At 38.9% G+C, this 25271-nt stretch overlaps 1 protein-coding gene across 28 annotated transcripts in view; it reads left to right on the top strand.

Moving 5' to 3' along the window:
• The window catches only part of KDM6A (lysine demethylase 6A), a 141507-nt gene that overhangs the window by 13424 nt on the left and 102812 nt on the right, over positions 1-25271 (top strand). For all 28 annotated transcript variants that reach the window (XR_014946574.1, XR_014946573.1, XM_085548855.1 and 25 more), the window contains exon 3: positions 17645-17753. Coding sequence is in view for 26 of the 28 variants with exons in the window: in XM_085548855.1 (XP_085404981.1) it covers positions 17645-17753 (109 nt within the window). In the remaining 2 variants the exon portion in view is untranslated. The remainder of the gene's footprint in view (positions 1-17644; positions 17754-25271) is intronic.

Raw genomic sequence — 25271 nt, 5'->3', positions numbered from 1 at the left:
ACTGTTGTGAAGTGGAACCTTGTAACGTTTGTGAGAGCCTTCCTAAAAGGTGCATGGCAAGTTACGAGATTTCCACTTAATATATGTGAAGCTTCCATGATGTGATAGTGTTAAAAGAAATGTGTTTTTACTGTATGTTGTGTTGCACAGTTTTCTTGAAGATCTGTTGTTGTGCAGCTGCTTTGCAGCTGCTTTGTCAACCTACATTTGGATTATTAGCTAGTTATTTTTCCTGTTTTTAACTTGGTCTTGACAAAATACTGGGCAAAACACATTGGCGATTAAATCCCCAGTGTGAGAGGAATGTCGAAGCGTTACTTAGATTTGCAGGTAGGGGAGCATTATTAAAAACAGATACGTTTTGAAGATGATGCAACGTTTATGTAACTTGGTAATGTATGCTAAATCGGTAGTTCATTTAAATAGAACAGATTCCCATTTTGTTTAGACGACGCTGAGCAAGTGGGGCAGGTGCTGAGGTATTGCCTCTTCATCCCCAGTCAGATAAGGAGTTAACGTTACTTCTGAATTGTTTTCTCTTTGTTTGAGGATGAGTTATATCCCTTATTGAAATGCACATTAAAAGCAAAGCGTTGGACTTTTGTTCCTTCACGTATATAAAAATTTTGGCATTGGATTATCCCTTTGGTTGGATCTCTTAATTATCATGTAGAGCTTAAAGGAAGATTCCATGACCTTTGGAGAAGGGATACCTGTTGGAAAATGCTATTTTGTAGCACTTAATAGTGCAATTGAACTGAAATGAGTGAAGTTTCCATTGCCGGTTGGCTTTTGCTACAGAAAAGTGCCCATGAAGTTGCCTGAGTGAAACTGTAGGTCTGTTAAATGATCTTTTCTTTGGCTGGTTAATAGCAGTTAGAGCTCAAGGCTCCATTGCTTGCATAATGTTGACCTCCTGACCTCTCAGGAGCAAGAAACCATTTTTGCCCTATACCCCTCTCTGCCCTCCAGCGTTTCTTGCTTTATCTCAAGTTCTTTGTGTGCCAAGTCCTCTGTCGTTGTCAGTGTCAAGACGTGTGAGGTGTGGGTCATATGCTTGTGTGTAATGATAAAATGGGTGTGGGTGAGGGGGAGGCCTGTCCTCATCAATTGTAGAAAAATTAGTTTGAAATAATAGTAATATTGAAAGTGTTGAAGATCTCCACCTTTCCTTAAGGAAACTTACTCTGCACATTTACTCTGTAGAATGTAAAAGTAACAAAAAGCGTATGATTGGCATGGGAGGAGGAAAGAAAGGGCAGAGCTGCCTGTGGGTGGGGACCTTTAACACAGGAAATTGAGCCCGAGTGGTATTTCTGGAGGTGTCTCTGCACATCCCAGTTGTGCAGTGGGGTTGGAGGTAGCGTACAGTGTGGGCCATGCGTAATTAAATCAGAAGCTGCATTCTGATCTCTCACGTGCTTAAAATTATTGTTTACAATGGAAGGAGATCTCCCAAGGCTTTGGGGAGTAGCCCACTTTTGGGACTTAAATGTTCCTACTAACTGTGCACTCTTATGTATACTCTGAAATGCAAAAGGTTTTGCTTCCTTCAGCCTTCGTGATGGAGGAAAGAAAGGAGATCACAGGACAGAAGAGGGTACTGTGCCATCTGCACACCTGTATGCCAGGTACAAACGGACTGCTTAGTTACATCTGGCACATAAAGTCACAGAGTCTGTGAGTAACAGTGGTTGTAAATGAGTTATGGAGGTGAAAGAAGCCCAGCTTTGTGGGGAGGCTTATTGAGTACACAGCCTGTAAGTCTTTTGAAACTGTAGCACCGTTTGTGGGAGAGAGGGGGTACTTGAGAATTGCTTAGTATTCTTTAGCTAGCAATGGCTTTGCCCTATGCAATCTCTCTAGATAGAAATAGAAAGAATAGAAATTGAAGGGGTTCCTTCTTCTGTCCCTCCCCTGGCCCTGCAAATTCAATGTTAACAGCAAGAAATGTTAGTTTATACAGTTAACTTTATCCTTTGCTGTCTTTTGTCCTACCAGATTGGTCTAGCAAGACTAAAACTGGCAAATGTAATTGTTGTACTCATGGTCATAACTTCAGCTCTGACTTCCAGGAATGATGTTCTTGTATTTCCATATCTGCTATGTATGCTTTGTGTGTTTCATTTGCCACCCTCTGCAACTGGAGAGTAGCTGCCTGTAGCATTGCTGCGGTTCAAGTTTAAGGCTGCTTTCCAGAAAGTTCGTCTGCTCTGTTGCTTTCTAATCTTGGATATTTTTCTTCCCCCTACCAACTGCTCTGTCTCCTTATGCTTACTTTGAGATGTGCTTGTCATCCTTATCTTATGGAACTGCTGATGGTCACTGTTGCTTGGTGTCCCTGCACATTGCTGCTGCTTAATATGGCACTGCTAAATAAATCACAGTGGTTTTCTTAAGGCACACGAGTGTTCTTCCATTTGATCATGTCGACAGTCAGACTCACAACAGTTCTCAAGGGAAGGTCTTTTGTTACATCACTACCACCATAACTTGTACTTTCTTCCTTAATACCTTAACTGTAGAGGACAGCCAGCCCTTCCACAGCTAGATTGCTAATAGCTGCTGCCCAGTGACTGTTGTCAGACAGAACTGTGGTTACATGCATTTCCTGTTCTCAGGCCATTACTTAGTTGTTTGAAACCTTCTGAAAGATGTCATGCAAGCAGGATTCTACTTAACCATAATCAGAAAACTCTGTTCAATTTTCATAAAGTCTTTTTTCACTCATTGGTTTTGTGCTTAGCTTGTTGCTCTTAAAACTTCTCTCACTGACCTAAAGCTGCAATTTCTGTTATGTTTTCTGATATCACTGTCATTATTAGTATAAAATTCATCACTATCAGTAGATTTCGCCATGGATAGGTAGTGATACAAGTGTGGCTTTAGACAGTATAGCCTTTTGATACTGAAAAGAAATTCTAACATTAGGAAATAAATGCTGAAAATAGCACTTCTCAATTTTTAGAATAATGTTCCTGTGGCGTGCCAGAAACAGAGCTGAGAGTCAGACTTGAGTTAATGAAAATAGGTAATAAGTTAATTATTCGATTCAGTACTAAGTCCTGAACAAAAATCGCAGTAGAATCCAACTATAATGCTGCATTTTGCTGATCTGTTTCTTCTGGAGCACCTCCCCTATGAAGACAGGCTGAGGGAGTTGGGCTTGTTTAGCCTGGAGAAGAGAAGGTTGCGGGGTGACCTCATTGCAGCCTTTCAATACCTGAAGGGAACTTACTCCCAGGAGGGGAGTAAACTCTTCGAATGGGCTGACAATAGCAGGACACGGGGAAATGGTTTTAAGTTAAAAGAGGGAAGATTTAGGTTGGATGTTAGGGGGAAGTTCTTCACTAGGAGAGTGGTTAGGCCCTGGAACAGGCTGCCCAGGGAGGTTGTGGATGCCCCGTCCTTGGAGGTGTTCAAGACCAGGTTGAACGGGGCCTTGGGCAACCTGATCTAGTAAATGTGTATGTTTGGTGGCCCTGCCAGGCAGGGGGGTTGGAACTACATGATCCTTGAGGTCCCTTCCAACCCGGGTCATTCTGTGATTCTGTGTGATCTACCGGTTGCTTCTAATCTTGTTGAAACCACTTTTGTTTTAGAGAGGAAAAACCATCAGTCACAGAGTTTTCTTGAGAACTGAGAGCGCTTCAAAATCCTAGGTGACAGTGGCTGTTCCTATGTGTTTTGGAAAGAAGAGCAAGTCAGAGTTAGAAGCCTACCAGTTGGGTGAATGATGCAGCAGAAAGCAGACTCCTTTCTCCTGCCCGTTTCAATGCTGATGGGGATGTCTTTGGGAGAAAAATGCTGTCAGCAGTTACTTGGAGCACAGTACTTCTAGAAAACATGAGAAAGTAGTCAAACGTAATAAAAACCTTAAAAAATATCCCTTGCTAATGTAACTGCTGCAATTTCTGAATGCTGAATGCCTGCTTTACTTGTCACATGTTAATGATAGCTCTTGAGATCAGAAAGCTGGTTGTTCATTTGGTACCATGCTATGGGTGGCAGCACATGTTGGGCGTGAGACATTTGAAGTTATCAGGAAAGGGATATCTGGTCTCTTTTATTTTTATTTTTATTTTTATTTTTATTTTTATTTTTATTTTTATTTTTATTTTTATTTTTATTTTTATTTTTATTTTTATTTTTATTTTTATTTTTAATTTTAATTTTATTTTTTTTTTTAATTTTTATTTCTTATTTAAGTGGCTTTTTTTTTTTAACATGTAGAAGGTTGGGGATAGCTGTTTAATTTTTGTTTTATTTTTTACAGAAAGTTTTGGTAGCGTATCACAACATGTGATGCTCCCAACTTTCTGTGAATAAACGTTACTCTTTCACCATCACTTTTCTATTCTGGAAGTTGCTAAATGAAAACTTGTCTTCAAGTTTAGGATAAATTTGTTTCACAAATGAGTTTTGAAGGGTGGTTACCTTTGTGTAAAGAAATCTGGTTTGTATGAGGAAGGGACACTTGAGTTACGTTTAGCTGAGATAAATGTACCTGCAGTGTTAGTACCCGTCTTGCTCAAGTAATGCCCAACTGAAAAAACAAACTAGGTGAGTTTAGTTCCTAATAAACTAAATATATCTGCTAAAAACTGCATTCCTTTGTTAATTGAAATTTTAAATCAAGATTTGCTACAGAGAATTCAAACATTGAATCCCACATATATTTATAGCTGAGGCTGGCCAGATTTCAAATGTTGTCTGTAGTTTTTTGGGTCTGCAGTTACATTCTGTGCTTTCAGAAACTGCGTTTGCCTCATTTCTGGATGGTAGGGGTGCCATTATTTGAAGTCTTGAGCTGTTTGTTCTTCTCTAGGCTTTCCCAAATACTCTCATCCAAAAGAGCCTCAAGGACATAAGCCCCTTGTTTCAGTTTAGCTCTTCATAATAAGTAATTGGTATTGGTCTGTTGCACTCAGAAATTGTTTTCAGAAATCCTGTGCAGTGTCTTTTAGAGAGAACACAAAGATTACATACGTTTACATGAGAATTTCCAGCTGTTCTTGAAGCCTGTCCCTTCACGTTGCAGGCAGTTACGTCACAGATCTTGTTATATTTGTGAAATCTCACAGTCTTAAAGGTGGTAATGCTCCTTTGCCTGTGCTGTTGTTATGTAAATGACAAGAAAATCCTAATTTTCGTATTCTCAGAATTCTTCTTTAGTTTTCAGTTTGAATTAATACATGTTAGTTTGTCAGCACTGCTGCTAGGCTGAAATAGCTCTCTCCTTCCTCTGATGTTAGTCCTGTTGGTACTTGTAGAAAAGAGTCGTGCTAGCTTTGGATTTGTTAACCTAAGTAACTTGAGCTGTTTCGACTTCCTTTTTCAAGAGGGGAGTGTCTTCTCTCTTATCTTTGCATCTGGATGTATTTATATTTTTTGAGCACGGAGAAATTAGATAGAATGCTGTAGGTCAGAGCTGCCAAGGTGCTATTAATGTTTCTGCCCTTAAAGCGGGTTGTTTCCAGCCTCTTGTACTGGGAGAGCTTGGGAGCGGCAACTGAAGCTACAAGGAAGCAAATTCAACACATGGAAGACAGTTCCTTGCAGTTAATCTGTGGAACTAGTTGCGACAGTATGTTGTTAAACCGTGTTAAATCATTTAACATTAAAAAGTAGTGGAACAAATTAATGGGGGGAAAATCAATTAACACCTGTGCTCAGGAAGTTTCTGAACTAATTTATGCTCTACTGTCTGTGAAAGTATTAATGAAATATTGTTATATGCGACCTTTTTCCTTTTGTTTCTCTTTCAAGAATGTGTGTTCACAGAAAGGTTGTGCTCATCTTTTCTTGCTGTTTTAATGCACGTTCTGTTGAAATGACTGGAGACAGGATGGTGGGCTGGGCAGGCTGCTGGTCAGACTTAGCACAGTGACCTCATTTTTATCACTGCTGGAAAATTTATTATCTGTTGATTTTAGAGTTGTCTATGCTTTATTTCATCTGTCTTATGTTGGCAGCATATACTCATGTTGCTTTGTTGCATTAAAACCCAGTAATCAGAGTACAGTTCAGGGTCTTCTATGGATGTATTAAGTACTGCTGCGTGTCTCCTAGTTTTACCTTTGCAAAATGCAGTTGTGGTGTTCTCATAAGTATATTTTCAAGTTGTAATATCCTCACCTCATATATAGTTGATAGACCTAAAGTTTAGTCCAAAGGCCAGTATGGCTTCTCTGCAAATTACAGAGATAATAATAGGCTGCCATCAATCAGTGTGTAACACTGTAACACTGTTATATTTTGTGCTTCCAGGACACATTATAAAATACCTGCGAAAATGGATTTTAGGTAGTTGCATCTGACCCACAGGAAAAAATGAAAGAATTCTGGACTCCATGTGAAACAAAGTGCAGGAAACTGTTACAGAAACTGTCATCTCAAATCTCATTCCATTACTACACAGAAGGAATAATTTTTGACAAAGGTACTTAGGCCTGCTGCACCTTATGGTCTTATGTGCAGCAGTGTGGCTGTACTGTTAATTTTGAGGCAGTAAGGAGAATGGAGTTCAGGTTCTGCTCCTTTTAGTTTACCTGAGCGTGAGAGGGCCTAGCATCAAATGGGCAGCCAAATCTTTACATTGGGGGGATGGGGAAATAAAATGAACAAGAGCCATCAAATCTTTAAAGAGAGCAATACTAATGTAGAATCTTATACCTGCAGCTTGTAATTTGTGAATGTGTTTTTCCCACTCTCTGCTCTGACTCCAAGAGTCTTTGTCACCTTCTTTTGAGGCTCAGTGCCTCTGGCTTATGCTTTCTCTTCAGACCTGGGCCTCCCTGTCTCCTGCTGTCAAAGATTCTTTACAGAGCTGTTACACCTGCTCTGCTCATGGAAAGGATGGATGCAGAGTTAAGCAGGCAGCTCTCCTGATTGCCCCCACCGTAGCTGTTGCCGCTTGGCCCTGATTGCTCCAGCCAGGAGAGCAGCTTCTCTAGTTTCTCAGTGCTAGTTGGGCAAGAGGCTGAGAGCAGTTGAAGCCTTTCCATGCACTGCGAAACTGCAGAGGTTTCACTAGTTAGCAGTTTTTTGCTCCTGTAAGCTACATTCATAACATATTGTAGCCACGTGCACCTTGTAAGATGCCAATTCTCCTTATATGGCCTAAAGACAACATAAATAATTTCTTACATGTGCACGTTAGTCATGTTCACAAACCTAAGTGTAAAGATTACACAACCTCCTGTTGCATGCGTAAGGTTGGCCATAGGTGGTCTTGAATGGTAATTCTTACTGCATTTGGATATAAATAAAGCTGTTACTTCAGACGACTAATGCAAAAAATGAATCTTGTCTGCAGTTGATGTTCTTAAATAAAGGGATTAAAAAGACTGACACTTGGGACTGACTTGCATATTTTCCTTTGCCCTTTATTTTTACTTGGGAGTTATAATTCAAATTTGATTTATTTTAAACTTTTGAAGTGTTCTCAGACTCTGTAACCTTTGTATTTTTCATTCTCCCTACACATTCACGACAGAGGGCTAATTACTTCTTTGAGTGACTGGTGCTGTTGAAGTGATCTGTGGAGAAGTGATGTATTTGGTGAGCAATAACAGCAAGACTGGTGCTGCCAGGTGGAGCAGGAATGAGATGATGGGCAGTGAACAAAGTGGTGATGTTCAGTTCTGCTTTGAGCAAATGGTCAGCTGTCTGCTGCTCTTCCCTGTCACTCCCCTGACTAAGGTTTTATCTCACTGCCTCTCACATGTTCTCCCTTGCACACTTGTGCTATCCTTTATTTAGCCTGAGCTTTTATTTGCTAGATGTTATACTTTTCCAGTGATTATTTGTTTCGCTCTTTGGGACCAGTAATAATGAAAAAAAATCCAGCCTTCTACGTAATGAACCTTTTCTTCTATTGAGGAGTGTTTTTGTTGACTGCAGTTCTCACCAGTGTGTTTCCTGGCCATGTAAATATGTCCTGTACTCAGGCCAGTGAGTTCTTCACTGAGTAGCTTTATGCCCAGGGTCATGTATTGGTGTATTTTCATGTATTTTTTGCAGTAACATGTACATGAAATTCATGATGTCTGCCATTATGAGCAATAATGGAATTGGTTCTTTGCCAACTAAAGGCCTGAGTCTTTACAGCTTCATTTGTGCATTTGAGCTGCAAGAGGATACATTTGTCAGTAAATGTCTGAAATATGTATTGTTAACTTCTGTCATTTCATTTGAAATGCAAACTTTACAGTAATGTTAGGAGATCTACAGAGATATTTGGTGAAAGAACGACATGAGCGTGCTGGTTTATGAATGGTGGCAATAGCATGTGAACTTCCGGATATTAAATGCTGAATTGTGCATTTGTTCTTTTGAAATATTTGTCCCGTTTCCATTCTCTAATGGGGCTCACATTTCTCTGGGTTTATGAAATGCTTTGTAGCAGTCAAAATGTTGAATATTTCGAGACAAGAATTGTTTTTTTGTTCTCAGAGATGCTGATTCAGGTGTTCTGAAAATCAGAAACTCAGTTTCTGTACAATAGTGTTCTACTTGCCTTGTGCTTATTTTCTTTTTTAAATCTACAGATAGGGAATGACCATCTGAGCTCTTAAAAGTGCCTGCTTGCCATGCAGGTTGGGATTGGCAAGTATGCTGAGCAGTAAGAGTAGTGAACTGTGTATAAGCTCCAATAACTAATTCTGTTTTTTAGGAGAACCTTAACTGGTTCATAGCACTGGATATATGTTGGCTTGAATTTAGAAAAAACAACTGCAGGTGACCATTGTCTGAAGATTAATTTTTTGTCTCCTTGTATTTTATTTTAATTCATTTAGCTACTGAGGATTTAGATGTAACTGGCTGTAAAAGAGCACTCAGCAACGAGGAACTCTATCTGTAGTTTGAATTGGTGGCTTCTTGTCCAGAGGTACTGCAGGATTATACATTAAGTTGTTCAGGTTAAGTCCAACTGAAAGGGGATATTGTACCTTATGCAGCTGGACATGGGAGAAAAGAGAATGTGCAAATTATTGTTGGAAGAAATAATGGCACGATGGAGTTGATTAGAAATTACAACACAAGCTAAAGCACTCAGCCAAGATGGACAGTGAGATGGCCCCTAATTTCTCAGGGCTTTTCTCTAATGAATTGCATTCCTCTTTGTCCATGTACATACGTCTGTGTGTGTGTGTGTGTGTATATATACATACGTATATATATAATATATATATATATATATATATTTATGATTAATCATAAAATCCACCTTGTCTTAACAGTGTTATACTCTGCTTGTGGGTTGGGAAATTATAGGTAGAATTGAGTTCCTTGTATATAACTATGAACTCAGCCTTTGTTATTCATCTTCACTTCTCCTGTGAATCATTGTGGTAACTTCTGGCCGAGAAGTGAGGAAGTTGTCTCTGGAATCATATTTAAGACACATGCTATGAGTACTGGACACTATAATTGAAATCTTTGTTTTAATTTGGAGAAAATCGTGAATTTTAGTCTTTCATATCCTGGATGAATGGTCACTTTGGATGTTTGTAGTGGTTTCTTTGGGAGAGAGGAGGGGAGTTTGAGATTTTTTTTCCTGTGCATATATTTTTGTATGTTGGGTTTTTTATTTCTGGGCTGGTAGAATTCTCAGCTGCTGTGGTACTAAGAGCTGTGTCCTTTGCAGTAACTTTTGTTTTCTAGCTTAATAGACACTGCAGAAACATGTAGAGATGCATGAAGAAGCAGCGTGAATGTTGATATGTGCATGTTTTCTCAGTTAGTTTTGTTCAATATCCATCTCTTTATCAGCAGATCAGGTAGGGTTCAGAAGGAGGCCTTGTATCCAAGTTCAGCTGAATGTTAACCAAAACAGTGTCAGTTGACAGCCGATACGTCTAGTTACCCCGCAGTTAGTGAATTCTTTGGGATGTGTTGCTTGTGAAGATGCAGTACAAAGCTAATAAGGGGTTCTTCTCAGGGGGTTCTGTTGGCAAGTTCCTGAGAAATATTTAAGTGTATTGTCATCACCCTGAAATCTGTGTGAGCGTTCCCCCCACACTTGCTGTAGTGGTGTTGCACAGGCAGACAGACCTTCTTTCTTTCCTTGAATGCGGCTCACTAGCTTTGCTGTTCAGTAGTGGTACTGGTGGTTTGTTGTGTGACTGTACTGGGAGAATTGTATTCCTCATGTTTCTTCACTGTAAGTGTCCTTAGTTCAGAATACCACATAAAGTGGGAAAGCTGTGGGGATAAGTCTGCAAATTTGCAGTTGTTGACTATGAAGAGTTTCAGCTCTTAATGGGAATTACTGTGGTGCTTTTCAAGGGCACTGGGCATAAAGTTCTTCCCCACAACATTTTTCTATGCAAGCTAGTTTTCATGCATATTTGATTATATTCCAGTGTTGCTGACTTTAAGGTTGAGTGGGTTTCCCATTGTCTAATCATAATTAATCAGCCAGCAGAGGAGTATATATGAATGGCTGTGGAAAAGGTACATGGTGATACCCTTGTATGAGATTGCAGTGATGAGATATAAGATGTTTGTGGGGAACCATTCTTGGTATGATAGCTATGTCAGTTTGAAAGGTGACAGCATTCTGAGAATCCTGGAAATAACATGGCTCCCTGGCTGCCCAGGGAGGTGGTGGAGTCTCCTTCTCTGGAGATATTCAAGACCCGCCTGGACGCCTACCTGTGCGACATGGTGTAGGGAGCCTGCTTTGGCAGGGGGTTGGACTCGATGATCTCTAGAGGTCCCTTCCAACCCCTACAATTCTGTGATTCTGTGAACATCTCAGTATACGAAACCAGGTTCCTTCCATCTACAGAATTTGTGTCCTTTGTGTCTTACTGTAGTGTTACCAAATTCGTATCTCTTGTGGTGCTGAAAATGTCATACTTCCCAGCCTGTTAACATTCTTCATATACAGCCTCTTCCCTGTTTTCATCTCTGTCTGTTTTAAAATAGATCTTCTTTTCCTTGTATTTTATAAGCTACCAATAATATTTATTTCTGAAAGTTGAACCACCTCTGATACTTGAATCCTCTTAGGCCCGAACTTCAAACTGTGCAAGTTTAACAGCATTTGGTGGAGTATTTTGTTGTTTTGTTTTTTAAATAGCTTATAGCAGTTGCTCCCCTGTATTACTTTGCATCTATTCAGTCTGAAGCTGGGTATTTTCACGTGTATTATGTCAGAATCTTAGTAGAAAATTTCTTCTGCATATGTGTATTTTTTTAATATTTTTAATATTGTTTTTACTACTTCCCCCCCCCCCACCCCCCAAGCTTCTTTATTCATTTCTTTCTTGTCTGTTCTTGGTAGCTGATAGTCACTGTTGCATTTTCCAAGACTTAACCAGATCAGTTTTTTTGCATGAATAACAGCTGAAATCTTAACATTTTTTCCTTAAGCAAAGCAGGCAGTTACTAATGCCATCTGGTTTTAATTGATTTTTTTTTTCCCCCCTCCTGCGTTGATTTAATTGTATTTCCAAAGTTTTATTTATACAGTGAAACCAGTAAAACAGTCATCTAATTTAGTTGAAATAATAAAGTAAAATATGACTAAAATCTAGTTAGGAGCGTTTAGCATTTACAGATAGAACTGCTGTAATGTTTTCAGAAAGTTTAAGTTTGCCTCTCAGAGTTAACTGTCTAAATGATTGAAAGGATCATGCCCTTGCCCCTCAGTTGTGATGTGCTGTTCAGTATAGTTAGTTATTGCTAGAATACAATCAGATGAAGTAGGCTAAAAGTTTGTGTAGTGAGGCAATTAATTGGCTCTAGAACAATTGCTAAATTAAGGTGCTAAAGCTTATTCAAAAGATGGTTATTATGGAGACTATATTATTATGGTAATTATATTTAAAAATCTGCCTGTATGCTGATAAAAATCAGCCATTTTGATTGCCTATGAAAAAATCTAGTGCTCGCTTCAATAATAAAATAGAGAATTCACGCATCTACATAAAAATAGAATGCGGGATTTGGAACGATGAAATTCCATACAATAGTTGTCATATCTCTTGGGTTTCCAGATCATGAAATGTTTTCCAAGGACAGAGTAGAGAACATTCTGTTCAGTGGTTGTTGAAAATCTGCTTTAATTTCCTGTACAGTGTGTGTACATTCATACATATAAATATATATTTGCAAGAATTTTTGTAAATACAGTTGGGTAAAATGGGTTTGGGTCCTGAAGTTGATCCTGAACATCAACTGCAGTCAGTAATTGTTCATCAAAATGTGCTTGTTTATGGACACTGTCAGCTGAAAACCAGCAAGCTCCCAGTGTTTTCTATGAGGAGCCTTCATTATGGAGCTTATAGTTGTGACAGAAAGGACTCAGAACCTTAGCATCAATACCAAGTGTTCCTGATTCAGTGATGGCACCTTTGTGTTTTTGAGTTCTCCACCCTCTGCTAAAATGTCACTCTTCTCCATTTGTCATTTGAATATGTGCATGTTGATATGCTTCTCTGCAGTATGAAGTATTATCCCCCACTTCTGAGTGATAAATGGCTTCAAGATCTGAGCTCTCTCTTAGTTACTCATGTCTGCTTTTCTCCCTCAGATCATAGGGCTGTTTTGGTGATGTTATTTTCTGCAGTAGGTTTCTAAATTACTTCTTAAAAACGTTACAGTTTGTTTCTAACAGTGATTGCATGCTGCTTTCATTCCACCCTCTACAACACTTTTTTTGTTTGTGACATTCACCTTTCAAATAGTTTGCATGTTAATTTTGACCTTAGATTCAGCAACCCTGACCTTATTTCTGTGGTTTGCTTCTTCATCTTTCTCTTTTTCTTCCATATAAAACCAGCAATAATGCTTGTAACAAGTATGATTGTTTTTTTTTCTCCTCAAATGATAATTTACCATTGAGAAGCCACTGCAGCAGTGGCTTTTTGAAAACCTACATCCTAATTGGTTCCATCAAGTTATGCTAACCTGTAACTGCTTGTTCTTCTTCCTTGCTCGCAGCGTTTATTTTAGTGTGCTATTTTGTGGAGCAGTAGCCGGGGGAAAATAAATTGGCTAAAGCTGATGATGTGTCTCTAGAAAAATCATGCGTGGGGAAGGATCAGTTTCCACTGCTGTAAACTGCTTACTGTCCCTGAAATGATAAAGACTTGAAATGATCTTAGTATGTTTAGTTGATCAGAGTTGATACTCAAATATATTATAAATACTTTTGCAAAAAAAACCAGCCAAAATTATCAAGGAGCTCAGTATTTTTTCTATTTGAGGCCTAAACTGATTTGGGTGTCAGCGTGTTTGTGACCATCACGCTGAGCTTAAAAGCCATGCAGCGGTTGTTATATAATACGGCCTGCATTTGAAATACAAGGAGAGTTAACTTGTGTTAAGATGAGAGAGAAACTTTATTTATAACACAATATGAGCTTTGCAGAGAGTAAGAGTATATAAAGAAGTCCTGAAAGCTCTGCTGGGAGTTGATACTAAGCAAGTAAGGGAAGCTAAGAAAGAGTATTGTGCCATCCATACAGAAAAAGAGAGCCTTTACTGAAGGATATGTTGAATTAATATAGGTTACCTTTCATCAAATATGAATTGTATGCTTTTCTTTGTAGATGTATATGAAATGTTCTTTTAAGTCATCTGTAGCCCAGGAGCTGGTGTTTATCCAGCCAGTTGCTGATGGGGGAAAAAGCAGTTGTGAAGAATTTGGGCTTGTCTTTTTTCTCTTTGCTTGTGCTAAGGTGGCCTTGATCAGACTTGCGTTGCTGCAGAGCGGGAGCTAGAACTAAATCAAGAGGCTCATAGGATGCTTTCATCATTGTTGTTCGAAAATAATGTGAATTTCAGTCAGTTGTAGCATGGAGATAGGAATGGAAGGACAGCTGTTGAAAGTGTTTGCTTTTGATGCTGAGGTGGGGAGAACGGGCCCAGCACGTACATGGACTTCTGTCTTCCTGGTCTGTAGATGTACCTTGGACTGGCTGGTCAGATAAATTGTCTAATTATCACCTCAGTATCCAGCACTATCTTTAGAATTATTTTCTTTTCTGGAACAGTAAGATATCCCTTAAGAGCTGGTTAACACTGCATTTCTATATGTAGTATTCCATTTGTGAAGAGCATGCTGGTGTCTCCTATTTTGTTCTGTTTTTTTCCCCACTTAAATTTCCTTCTTGCTTGCAGTTCCCATTAGCTGCATGCAAAGCCTGCATGTTCAGATCATTCGCATTGCATTTAGAAAGTAGCAGCAACTGACTTGTTTTTTTTTAATGTACATTTGCAGCAGTGTTTTTTGTACTTTAATGTTGTGTTCTTTAAGGCTATAGGAACATCTTGGGGTTTGAATCTGGCATTTTACACTATTGTCTGCTTTTTCTTGAACAGTTAATTTAGTTTTTTGCTTTCTGTGGTTCTGTCTTTTTCTCTTTTGAGTAAAAACCTACTGCATCAGTGCACTCTTGCAATTGCATACCATTAATATATTGAAAAATTAAAAATAAGCAGCTATGTTTAGCTATATATTCCCGCTGCTTTCATCTTGGTCAGTGATGCTTGCAAGATTTGGGTAAGGGCATACATAGAATGGCTTAGGTTGAAAAGGGCCACAATGACCATCTCGTTTCACCCTTCCCTGCTATGTGCAGGGTTGCCACCCACCAGACCAGGCTGCCCAGAGCCTCATCCAGCCTGGCCTTGAATGCCTCCAGGGATGGGGCATCCACAGCCTCCTTGGGCAACCTGTTCCAGTGCGTCACCACCCTCTGAGTGAAAAACTTCCTCCTAAGATGTGGTTACATCATCTTCTTTATAAACAGTTCAAAAAAGCTGTGCTAGTTTGTTTTTTTTTTTCCCCTTAAAAATTGTTCAGTAGTATTTGAATACAAATAGTTACAAGCAAAGTGGTATTTTCCTCTGTATTAGGTGAAATTATGCAGTAGAACTGTAAGGTGTTATCAGTGATCCTTAAGTGTCATAATTCAAATTCTGGTCTTATCTGTTGGATTATTATTTTTTTAATCTTACAGAGTTATTCCCAAATCTAGAGACTTTTCTCCAAGAAAAGAAATCATGTTCTTAATAGTCCAAGTAGGCATTTGCTTTATTGTGCTATTTTCTGATCATATAAATATATATTTTCCATCTCAAGCTGTAGCTTCTTTTCCTGAAGGAGTTCCTGTATTTGTTTCCTGCTTCTGCTTTGGCTTCCATGCTGCAAAGCAGCTGCTAGTGATGCTTTTGCCATGTTCTTAAATTCTTCAGGTTTCCCTTTTATCTTCATGTGGCCTTGAACAAAGGGAAGGAAGTATACGGTGCTGTGTAGCAACCTTCCTTATCATTTCAGGGTCTTTTTCTCTCTTGTTAATTTGTCAGTACTAACAGTCCTCGAAGCTGGCTTCATTGAGTACGCTTATTTCCTCCATGCTATATTGATTTACAGCAATACTTAGGAATCTGGGTTTTGTTTTTGTTTATCTTATTTGTAACTTCTGCAGAATTCTCAGTGTTCCAGAATGATTGGAATTCGTTGCATGAGTGGTGTCATAGCTGACCTTTACAGTTACAGAACCACTGAAACGAGATCTTTGGATTACTCAAAGAAGCCATATGTGGATGCATATAGTTGTGACCTCCCCACTTAAAATGCTTTAATCTCTTGCTGAATCTGTTCATTCAGTTAACAAACGATTAATCTGTGCAGATAAATACTTGTTATTTCTAAAGGTGGGTTTGATTAGCAAGTAAGTTCCTCAACCAGGACTGAAACTGTGTAAATCCATTTGTATGGATGACTCCTCTTGGGCTGCTTGGAAGAACAGCCTTGTGCTGAGCATTCTCAGCGTGCTCAGGTCTCAGGTTGACTCGGGTGCTCCACCAGGGGTGGGAGAGTAAGGGGTGCTCTTGGTTTCTGTTTCATTTGGTGAGAATGTGCTAGAAGCAAGTTGGAAATTCACATGAAATAACCAGCCCTGAATATGAGTGTGCTTTAAGTGTAAGTGCTTTCCAGGCAATGTTGCTTATCAGTTAGAGATCAGCTGAGGCTGTGTGCTTGATGGCATAGCTAGATTGCTCCAGCAGTTAACTGTTACTTCAAAAGCAAGTTCTGTTTTGTAGCTTTGGTGTTCTGTACATTTCCTTGTGTGGGCAGCAGGGTCAGTAAGATGTTTGAGCTGTATCTTCAGAGTATGTTTTAAGACAGAGGGCAAATCTGCCTCACTGAGCGCTGGGCAGAGTTCTGTAAAAGACGTGGATGTGGCTTTTAGTATCCCTACTGTATATAATGTTTCAGAAGCTTCTCAGGCATACTCTAGCATACGTTTGAGAAGGGGCAGGGGTCCTTAAGGATCCTTAAGGTCCTTGGGTACCTAGTTGTTAAAGGCAGAATTCACAGCATTAATGAAAAATATGAACTGGTATTTTCTTAACTGTTTGAGGTATTTTCATATTGTTGGAATTTCTCATTTTGAGCATTAAAGCAAGTTTTTAATGAAGAAAATCACAGATACGGACAGAGTGATCTATTGGTTGGGCTAATACAGGATTAGGTTGGTGTGCCACCTCTGCCTTCCTGCTGCCCCCCTACCCCCCATTGCTTACAGTTTTAATAAGATGACTTAAGTTGTCATTTCATGTTAAATATTAAGGTCTCAGATTGTAGTGTTATATTAATGTCAAACAGTTCATCACAGCAAGCACACTGGAAGCATATTCAAGCCATGAGTTGGTGGAAAGTAGGGACTTTGAAAGCTGGACTTTGAATTCACTGGAATTCTGGCAAGTTTTTGAGAGCTTTGAAAGTCTGTTGGTGTAAAGGATCTTCATTCTCTTCCACCCTCTTTAAGTTTGTTTAGCTACTTCACCTTAGTGGCTAGTATGTTCAAAATCAAGGAAGTGACTGGAAGTAGTTGAAAGACTTTATCTTCTCCCAACCTGTCAGTGGGGTCATGAGGTAAGAGTAGGTGAGGTCAAAGATCATGACTGATGTGGCGAATAGAAGATGATAGTTTATTAAAAGTTTATCTTTGCAGTGCAGAACATATTTTGTGAGTGCTGCTTACAAACTTCTAGGGCTGCTTCTCTCAAAGTAAAATTCTTTTTTGTTGGATTCAGGTTTCTAACTTCAGTGATACTTAGTCTGAAGTGACCGTGTAGTAAATGGAAGGTAGTAAACAGTGCATTTGATTACATGACAGCAGTATGTGAAGAGTCAGATCTTTGAAAATGCATGTTAAGCTACATAAATTGTCCAAGAAAACTAGTTGAGGTGCTGTATTCTTCAGTTTAGCAGAAACTCGTTAAACGTGTAGGATGATGAACTGTGATTCCATTAAGAATAAAAGCCAGAAACAATGAGAATAAAATGACTTTATTTTTTATTTTTTTATTTTTTTAAATTATTTTTAATGTTTTTCATGGTGTGGAAATTTGTGTTTGGGAGATCAAATGTTTCTGAAGCTGACAGAGAACTTTAGTTACTTGTTTGCTATCAATGTGCATTAGAAGCGTTGAACTTCTAAAACTGTTCTGTCTTAAATAATACGTTTTATGTTTGATAAACAGCCCTTACTGCAAGTTATTTAGATGATGGGCTTCTTCCACTGGAGAGAAACGACACATTATTGCTCAGAAAATGCATTACTTGCTTTAGTTAAATACGGTATTTTCACAACCTTGTATTTCTTTTTCTCAGGCTGTTCGCTGCTATGAATCGCTAATTTTGAAAGCTGAAGGAAAGGTCGAGTCTGATTTCTTTTGTCAGTTAGGTCACTTCAACCTCTTATTGGAAGATTATCCAAAAGGTAAGATGGCTTTTTATTTTTACTTTTTTAGCATTTCCAATGGCTGATGTAATAGAATACAAAATGTTTGGGTAATTCACTGTTTTCATGGCTTGTACTATATTTCAAAACCTATAACACAATAAGACTGATGAAAAACACAGTTGTATTTTAACTTATTAGCCATTTCTAAATTGAATTTTAATTTGGAAAGAAAAAAAAAAATCCCACAATACACTTCTTCAGTTATGAGGATGAAGTTTATTTAGTTTATATAGTAGTGCCACACTGCTTGTTTCATTTTTCTGGTTCACTACATGGCCATACAGAGTTGAACCTGTACCTTGAAAGGGTTCCTAATTGGAACGGGAAAGAGGGAAACTTCAGAAGCTAACAGTTTCTTCAAGAGATGGTTGTGTCGAATGAGTGCCTTAGATTGGGCTCATGCCTTCATATTTGTTTGCAATCTCAGTAGGTAATACAAGGCTGAAAAATGCTACTTTAAGAGCAAAAGACGGCATTTAACGTGTGTTTCAAATTCTGTTTTAAATACTGAGTGGGAGAATGGAACTGTGACCTTATTGGGGGTAGGTGTTTGTTTCTTAGGTCTATTTCATCAGGCTTTTGAATTATTAAAAAGTTTTTTTTACCATTATTTCAGTCAGAGCTCATAGAATTTTATAAATGCTTGTTCTTTGTGAGGGTCAGTAGACTGCTTTTTTGGTAGAGCTGATGATTATACGGTATAACAGGCTGTGTTGCTGACTGAGACATAGGGCAACATCTTCAGCTGATGCTATTGCGAGTTCATTGCAGGCTGTAAGTCAGCTTAGTGTCTCATAGCTGTCTCCCTTCCAATGATTGTGGAGTGTATAGATAAGCAGGAAGTGCATTGCATAATAAGTTTAAAGTGTGAAAGTAAAGTTTTATATCATCGTATTACCCTTAATTATTAAACATACTAACTGCAATTATGGTTAATTTTGTAAATGCTTGGGATCTAAGAAGTACAGGCAATTCAGACATGTTTAGATTGTACAGATATGTATAACATCCAATTTTAAAGTCCTGAGAAGTTCCAGAAGTATGAAATCCTGAAGCAGGGTGGTCTTCAGAACTGCAAGGTGTCTAGGCTGAAATTAGCCTTGGATAAAGCTGTGGAGAAGATGATGAAGGATGTAATTACTTAAATATCTTAAGTATCAAGAGCAACATGACTAATGTTGTTCTGCTCATGAAGAAGTGAAATTACTTCTGACAGGTTCTTGGCAATACCAGGCAAAGTATTCCCAAGTAGGCCAGTAGTCACATATAGAAAAAACAGAACTCAGCCAACTGGTGAAGGGCTCTCCAGCACTACAGTAATCGCTGTTATGCAGCAGCCTAGGTCCCTGAGATGCCATCCCTTCCATACTTGCCCTTATACAAGTCTGCAGCGGGTCCACCCTTTCTGGTCATATGAGGAGCACAATGTGCACACAATTGCTTGTTTTCCCCAGGCCAGTGGTACCTCTTCACCAGGTGCTCAATCACCAGTTCAAGCCCTGACCTAACAGGTCCCCTGCAAATGTATTTATTTATTTATTTTCCCTTGGAAGCCTTTTCATTTTGTTAACTACCATTATTAAATGCAAAGCATTCTTTGTGTAAAAACATTAGCAATCTAGTTTGCACAAAGTAGAATAAAATCGTTGATTGCAAAAATACAGAACGTGATCAAGATAAAGCAGTTCTGGGTTGATAAGAGATCTCTTGAAAGCTTCATGTTGTTCTGGTTTGATCTCTCACAAATATTTTGACAAATGTGGATCATTCAGTTTAGGTATAGCTCTGTGCATGTTGGTATGTTCAAGTTGCCAGCTATTTTATAGCAGCAAAGGCTATCGATCACTTCTGTGTAAGAATTTGGACTTGTAAAATTTGTGGCGGGTTATTCCATGTCATTATTGGAAGCAGAGACTATCCTGATAGCGTTGTATGGAGAATTATCATTTGGGGATGGATAAACATTGAATATGGAATAAGTTGATGGCAAATGTCTTGCTGAAGTCCAAGTAAATCTAGCATGTGTTTTTGTTTCATTAACTGTGACCCATCAAACCTGTTCTTTTAAAGTACATTATGTTTTGGGTCACTTGTATCCATTGAAGTTCAGATTCAGTATTTCAGTTTAAAAAAAAGCCACCAAGCTGGTCTTCAACAAAAGCTATGAGTTTACATCAGAAGTTACTGGATGATGTCCTTCTCTTTATTGTATCTGAGGTCAGGCTGCAACTTGTAGTCATGCCAAAATGTAATGTATTTGAATTGCTGTTGTTAACTTAAGAGGTTTCATTTGCAGCCGTTGCAATTGAGTTGTCCTGTTGGTTTTACTCAACTATTGTTAGGAGAAGGTGCTATAGGCAAGAAGGCATCAGCTGTTGGCAGAGCTACTAGCTTATGTTTTTGGACAGTGATAAGTAGGGCAGATTGATTTGCTTAGTGTATGTGTTACAAGGTGGTCTGTGTGTCTGGCTTTTGTTTTTCTGGTCATTACTTGTGAGAATTGGCTTCAGGTGTTTTGGAAAGAACACGAATTCCTCCCAGTGAAAACTATGATGTTTTTCTTAACTTTAAGATGATGTCTTTGCCACCCAATAGGAAATTATTCACCAGTGCTTTGATCGTTTCAGAGGCTTCCATTGTTCCCTAGTCATGTCTTAAGTGCCATCACCTTTCTACTTGTTGCTTTTCTCTGTGTTCTCCTGGCACAATTCAATTTGCAGCTGTGTGGGGAACTGATCCAACTAAAAATAACCTAGCAGAAAAAATGATGCACTTGCCCCATAGTGTGAAACCTCAGCCTCAGGTTTTGCCTAAGGAGGCTAATGAATGGTCATGTAGGCATCTGGACACAGCAGTGTTGTGCATCCGACTAAGACTGTCAACTTTTTTTGCTGCTTCACTCCTCGCATGAGCTGGAATTTTACCAAAATTAGTGTGTTTCTGGTCTTAGGGGAAAGTGGTAATTAGTAGTTGGAGATGATTCCTTTTCTTTTTCCATGACTGGTTTCCATAAGGAGCATAGAGTGTAGACAATCATTTTAGAGGTTTTAATTCTAGTTGAAGGCTCTTTGAGTTCATGGAGTCTGACATCATCGGTGCTTCCCTTGAGGTTCCTTATTTTATGTAAGGTTCATGTATATTGGCTGTGTTCCTGCAAATGAAATGGAGGACAGCTATCAATTGCACAAGTGGAGGCACGCTTTTAGCATCGGCCACTTTGGATTTCTGTTCTCTGTATGAAATTCTTGACAGTAGTAGGTAATGCAGTTAATGAGATAACTGGAAAAAATGTGTGATTATTCACATCATACTTAGAAAAACACAGTAAATGCTGCACTGAAATAATTGTTAGTGCCGCACTCAAGAGTGATCATGTTTTTGATGTGCTGTGTCAGTGTAGTTTGAGTAATTGTTGTCAGAAACAAAAATATTCTAAATAATTTGTATGACAACATTAATTAGTTCAAGAGTATTTTAATTAACCTGTAAAATACTGCCTACTCATTTATTAGTACACAGACTGAAGCTGGAATTTAAACGCTTCAACCATTCTTATATAAAGTTGTAGTAAGAATGACCCCCCCAGCTTCAACAGTGTGCCTGCATTTGTTTGTTCTTAAAGCTTTGTAGAGAATTTGTATAGTTGTTAATATGTCAGACTTTCAGAACTTTTAAGGAAAATAACCCATCTCATTGTGCTGTATTCTGAGGTAATTGAATAGTGAGCATGATCATATGAGCATAAGAGAGCAGTTCCTAGTATAGGTAGAATCATGAGGGTTGCTTCTGGGCTGGCTTTTGCTGATGAGTCCCATAAGATCTAGGATGCAGGTTAAGTAGGATGGAATCTGAATGAGCTGAGGAGGAGGTGGCAGTGTTTCAATTAAGTGAGTGTGTTTACAATTTTCTGTTGTTTTTTTTGTGATTGTTAATAATTGTCTAAAATGGGGTTGTCTCACTTTAAAGCTGTTTGTTTCATCTTCAGGATGCTGTTGTTAAACTCCAGACAGCTTAAACTGTCCCATGGAATTCCTGTAGAAAGTAATAAGAACATTCTCTGGAGCTTTTGAAATACAGTGCTCTTTATAAATAGTTATTTGTTTTGGGTGTGTTTTGTTAGTGGTAGAGGATGCATATTACAGGATATAACTGGACTGTGGTTTTTTGACTGAGAATTTACATTTTGGGTAGTTTGAAATAACACTTGTTAAAAACCACTTTGTGGAATAAGTTCTTTGAAGGATCTTGAGCTTCACGTGGTTCCACTGTGTTCCTTCATTGATATTCTCTATATTTTAAGACCTTTTATAGAGTAAATATGCTTAACTAGAAGTAGGTAATTACCTAATGGATTTCTGTAATAGCAACAATGTGTCATGATTAACTCGTGTCTTAAACATTTTGTACTTCTTAGTTTCCTGTGCAGCGGACAGTTGGATACATTCATAGGATAGTGGCATCCCACCAGTTTGGTGCTACATTATGTTTCCAGATGTGAATGTGTATTTGTCAATAACATTACTTTGAGAACTACCTGGTATTTTGTCTTCTGTAAATGTATTGCATTTGTGTGTCTGCATTCATTTTGTGTTAAAAGGAAGACATGCTTTTTAGACTTCTTTGATCACATGTGTTTTGGTACTTTCAGCAAAAATCTCTGAAGGAAACAGAGCAGTGCCTTCCCTGAGGCCTTGGAACAAAAAACCTGAGTTGTGTTTCTCAGCTTGAACTTCCACATTTTCTTTCTTTCTTTTTATTTTTTAATTTAATCATCTACTCAACCTTAGAATTTCCTCAGCTTTTGATGTTTTCAATTCTGTAGCCTAACAGCGTTCTTCCTAAATTAAAATGTTGTTGTGGATAAAACCTTGTACTGTGTAATCAGCTGTTTCCATAATCTACAAATATCCCCCATGTGTTTAATGAACATTTATTTCTTTCTGGAAACACTGTCAGATTTGAAGTAATGCCTGTACTCTATGCTTGATTTGTGCAGTTCTTCACCTCATTTTCTGTCTAATTTTCACACTATATAACCAAATTGTTTACAAATTACTACTACCAACAAAAGATTCTTAAGAAAATTGCTGTCGTTCATAGACAATTATAGATCCTTGGGTTGTTGTTTCCCCAGTGGATGGGGGTAGCACAAAGGTCAGACATCAAGTTAAACTAGGGTGTTTATCTTAAGTTCAAAGCAATGAGATAATAAGTGAAACGATACAGCAAGAATGAAACAGAATGAGGCAATGCACCTAACCATTACTACATGGGGGTAGCAATGGATTAAGAAAGATACATCACCAACTGCCCTAATACGTTACCATAATCCAGATTTTCATTTGCTAGGGAGCAAGCCCTTGTTGCAGTGAGGTTTTAGAGAGCCTTTCATGGCAGCTGGGGGGGTCCTATGCAGAGCATTCACTTGTAGGTGAGATCTCCAACTTTGCTACAAGAGGGTCCAGTTTTTATATTGTTGAATAAACAAGTTTACGTGACAGTTAGGTGGAAACATCTGTTTTTATTCTCCCTTTTGGACTCCACATCAAGCCTGGCCAGGGCTCCTGTGCTTCTAAACTAGGAAAGATTAATACATTCTCATAATGCTTTATCTAAGCTACATCTCCTGCTAATGAGATGTTTTGTCCAAGGTACATATTTGGCTAATGATCATACATATTTTGCTAGTGATTGGATACCGATAGTGTATAATGCTGGGTTGTGAGATTCATCCAGGAGTCGAGGCTTACTGTCCAGGCCTTAGTACTTCAGCTCAGGGACATGTAATCGTACATCATTCAAGCCTGCAGTTATATCATAGAATGGCTTGGACTGGAAGGGACCTCAAGGATTATTAGATTCCTCCTCCCTGTGGACTTCTTTACAGACTGAACAAACCCAGTTCCACCAACCTGTGTTAAGAGGGGAGCTAGTCTGTGATCATTTTTTATGGCCCTCCTGTGCGCCCTCTCCAAAAGCTCCACATCTTTCCTTTGCTGGAGGCCCCAAACTCCAGATGGGGCCTCCTAAGGGCAGAGTAGAGAAGGACAGTCACCTCCCTCACTGTTCTAGCCATTCTTCTTTTGATGCAGCCTAGGATACTTTTGGCCTTCCAGGCTGCAAGCACACACTGACTCATAAGTTTTTCATCACATGGGACCCTTATGTTCTTCTCATATGGCTACTGTCAAGGAGTTGTTCTTCTAGTTTGTATGCATATCTGGAATTACCCTGACCCATTAGGTTCACATGGGCCCACTTTTTGAGTTTATCCGTTTGCATGGCATCCCTTCCTTCTACAGGATCAACTGTACCACTAGTTCTGTGTCACCAGAAAACTTGCTGAAGGTGCACTCAAATCCCATAATCTATATCATGGATAAAGTTATTAAAGTGTAACAGTCTCAAGATGAACACCTGAGGGACACCGCTTGTCACTCACTGGCCTTGGCCTGAACAAAGAGCCATTGACCACAGCCCTCTGATTGTGACCTTCCAAACAATTCTTTACCCAGCGAATAGTCTATCCAACTGAGAGATAAGGATGTGATGGGGGACCATGTTAAAGGCTTTGCAGAAGTCCAGATGGTTGACATGAGTTGCCTTCCCTTTGTTCACCGATGCTGTCACTCCATCATAGGAAACTACCATATTTGTTGGGCACAACCTTCCCTTGGTGGAGCAATGCTGGCTGACCCAGATAACTTGTTCATTCCTTATGTGCCTTATGTCTACCAGGAGGATCTGTTCCATGATCTTTCCAGGTACAGAGGTGAGGCTCATCTGCCTGTATTTCCTGGCTTTTCCTTTTCTCTCTTTCTTTATCATGTGGGAGTGATGTTTGCTTTTTTTAGTGACCAGGCACTTCACCTGACACCCATGACTTTTCATATATGATGGAGAGCAGCTTGGCAGCTACATCAGCCAGCTTCCTTGGTACCCTCAGGTTCATGTCATCCAGCTACATAAACTGGTACATGTCCAATCTCAGGAGGCTTAGCTTTTTGAAGTTTAGCCAGCCTAAACCACCTGTGTCTGTGTCATGGTGTGGTGGTCACATTAGCCTTGCATGGTGCCACTAGATGGTGTCAGTATCTAGTTTGATCTAACCTTACTTTAGCACTAAAACACTAAAAACTGTTCTGTTTGCATCACCTTCAAAGTCCTCTTAAATTTTGAGGTATCATGAGGCATATATGTTAAAGTAGACCATAGCAAAGCCATTCTTTTGTGACTTTATGATTTGTGATTGAATGTGCTAAAAATGACTAATAGAGGGATGTCTTTCAGGCAGTTTTTTTGCTTCCCGTTTTCACCTTGTTTGTTCTGGTTACATATTTGGAGTCTGGCTATGAAGAGAGTTTGGCTATCACGATGCTGAGATAATTATGTAATTTGTAAAGTTGTACAATTTTCTCATGCAATTAAGTAGATTAAAAAATCCTGAAGCCACATGCATGGTAATTATGTAAAATCTATTTTGTATTCGTTCTC

This window comes from Coturnix japonica, chromosome 1 (assembly GCF_054131305.1).
Source record: "Coturnix japonica strain WE chromosome 1, WE-NBRP24, whole genome shotgun sequence".
Taxonomy (NCBI): Eukaryota; Metazoa; Chordata; class Aves; order Galliformes; family Phasianidae; genus Coturnix; species Coturnix japonica.
The sequence above is the reverse complement of the archived record's forward strand: the minus strand, read 5'-3'. Positions and strand labels throughout refer to the sequence as shown.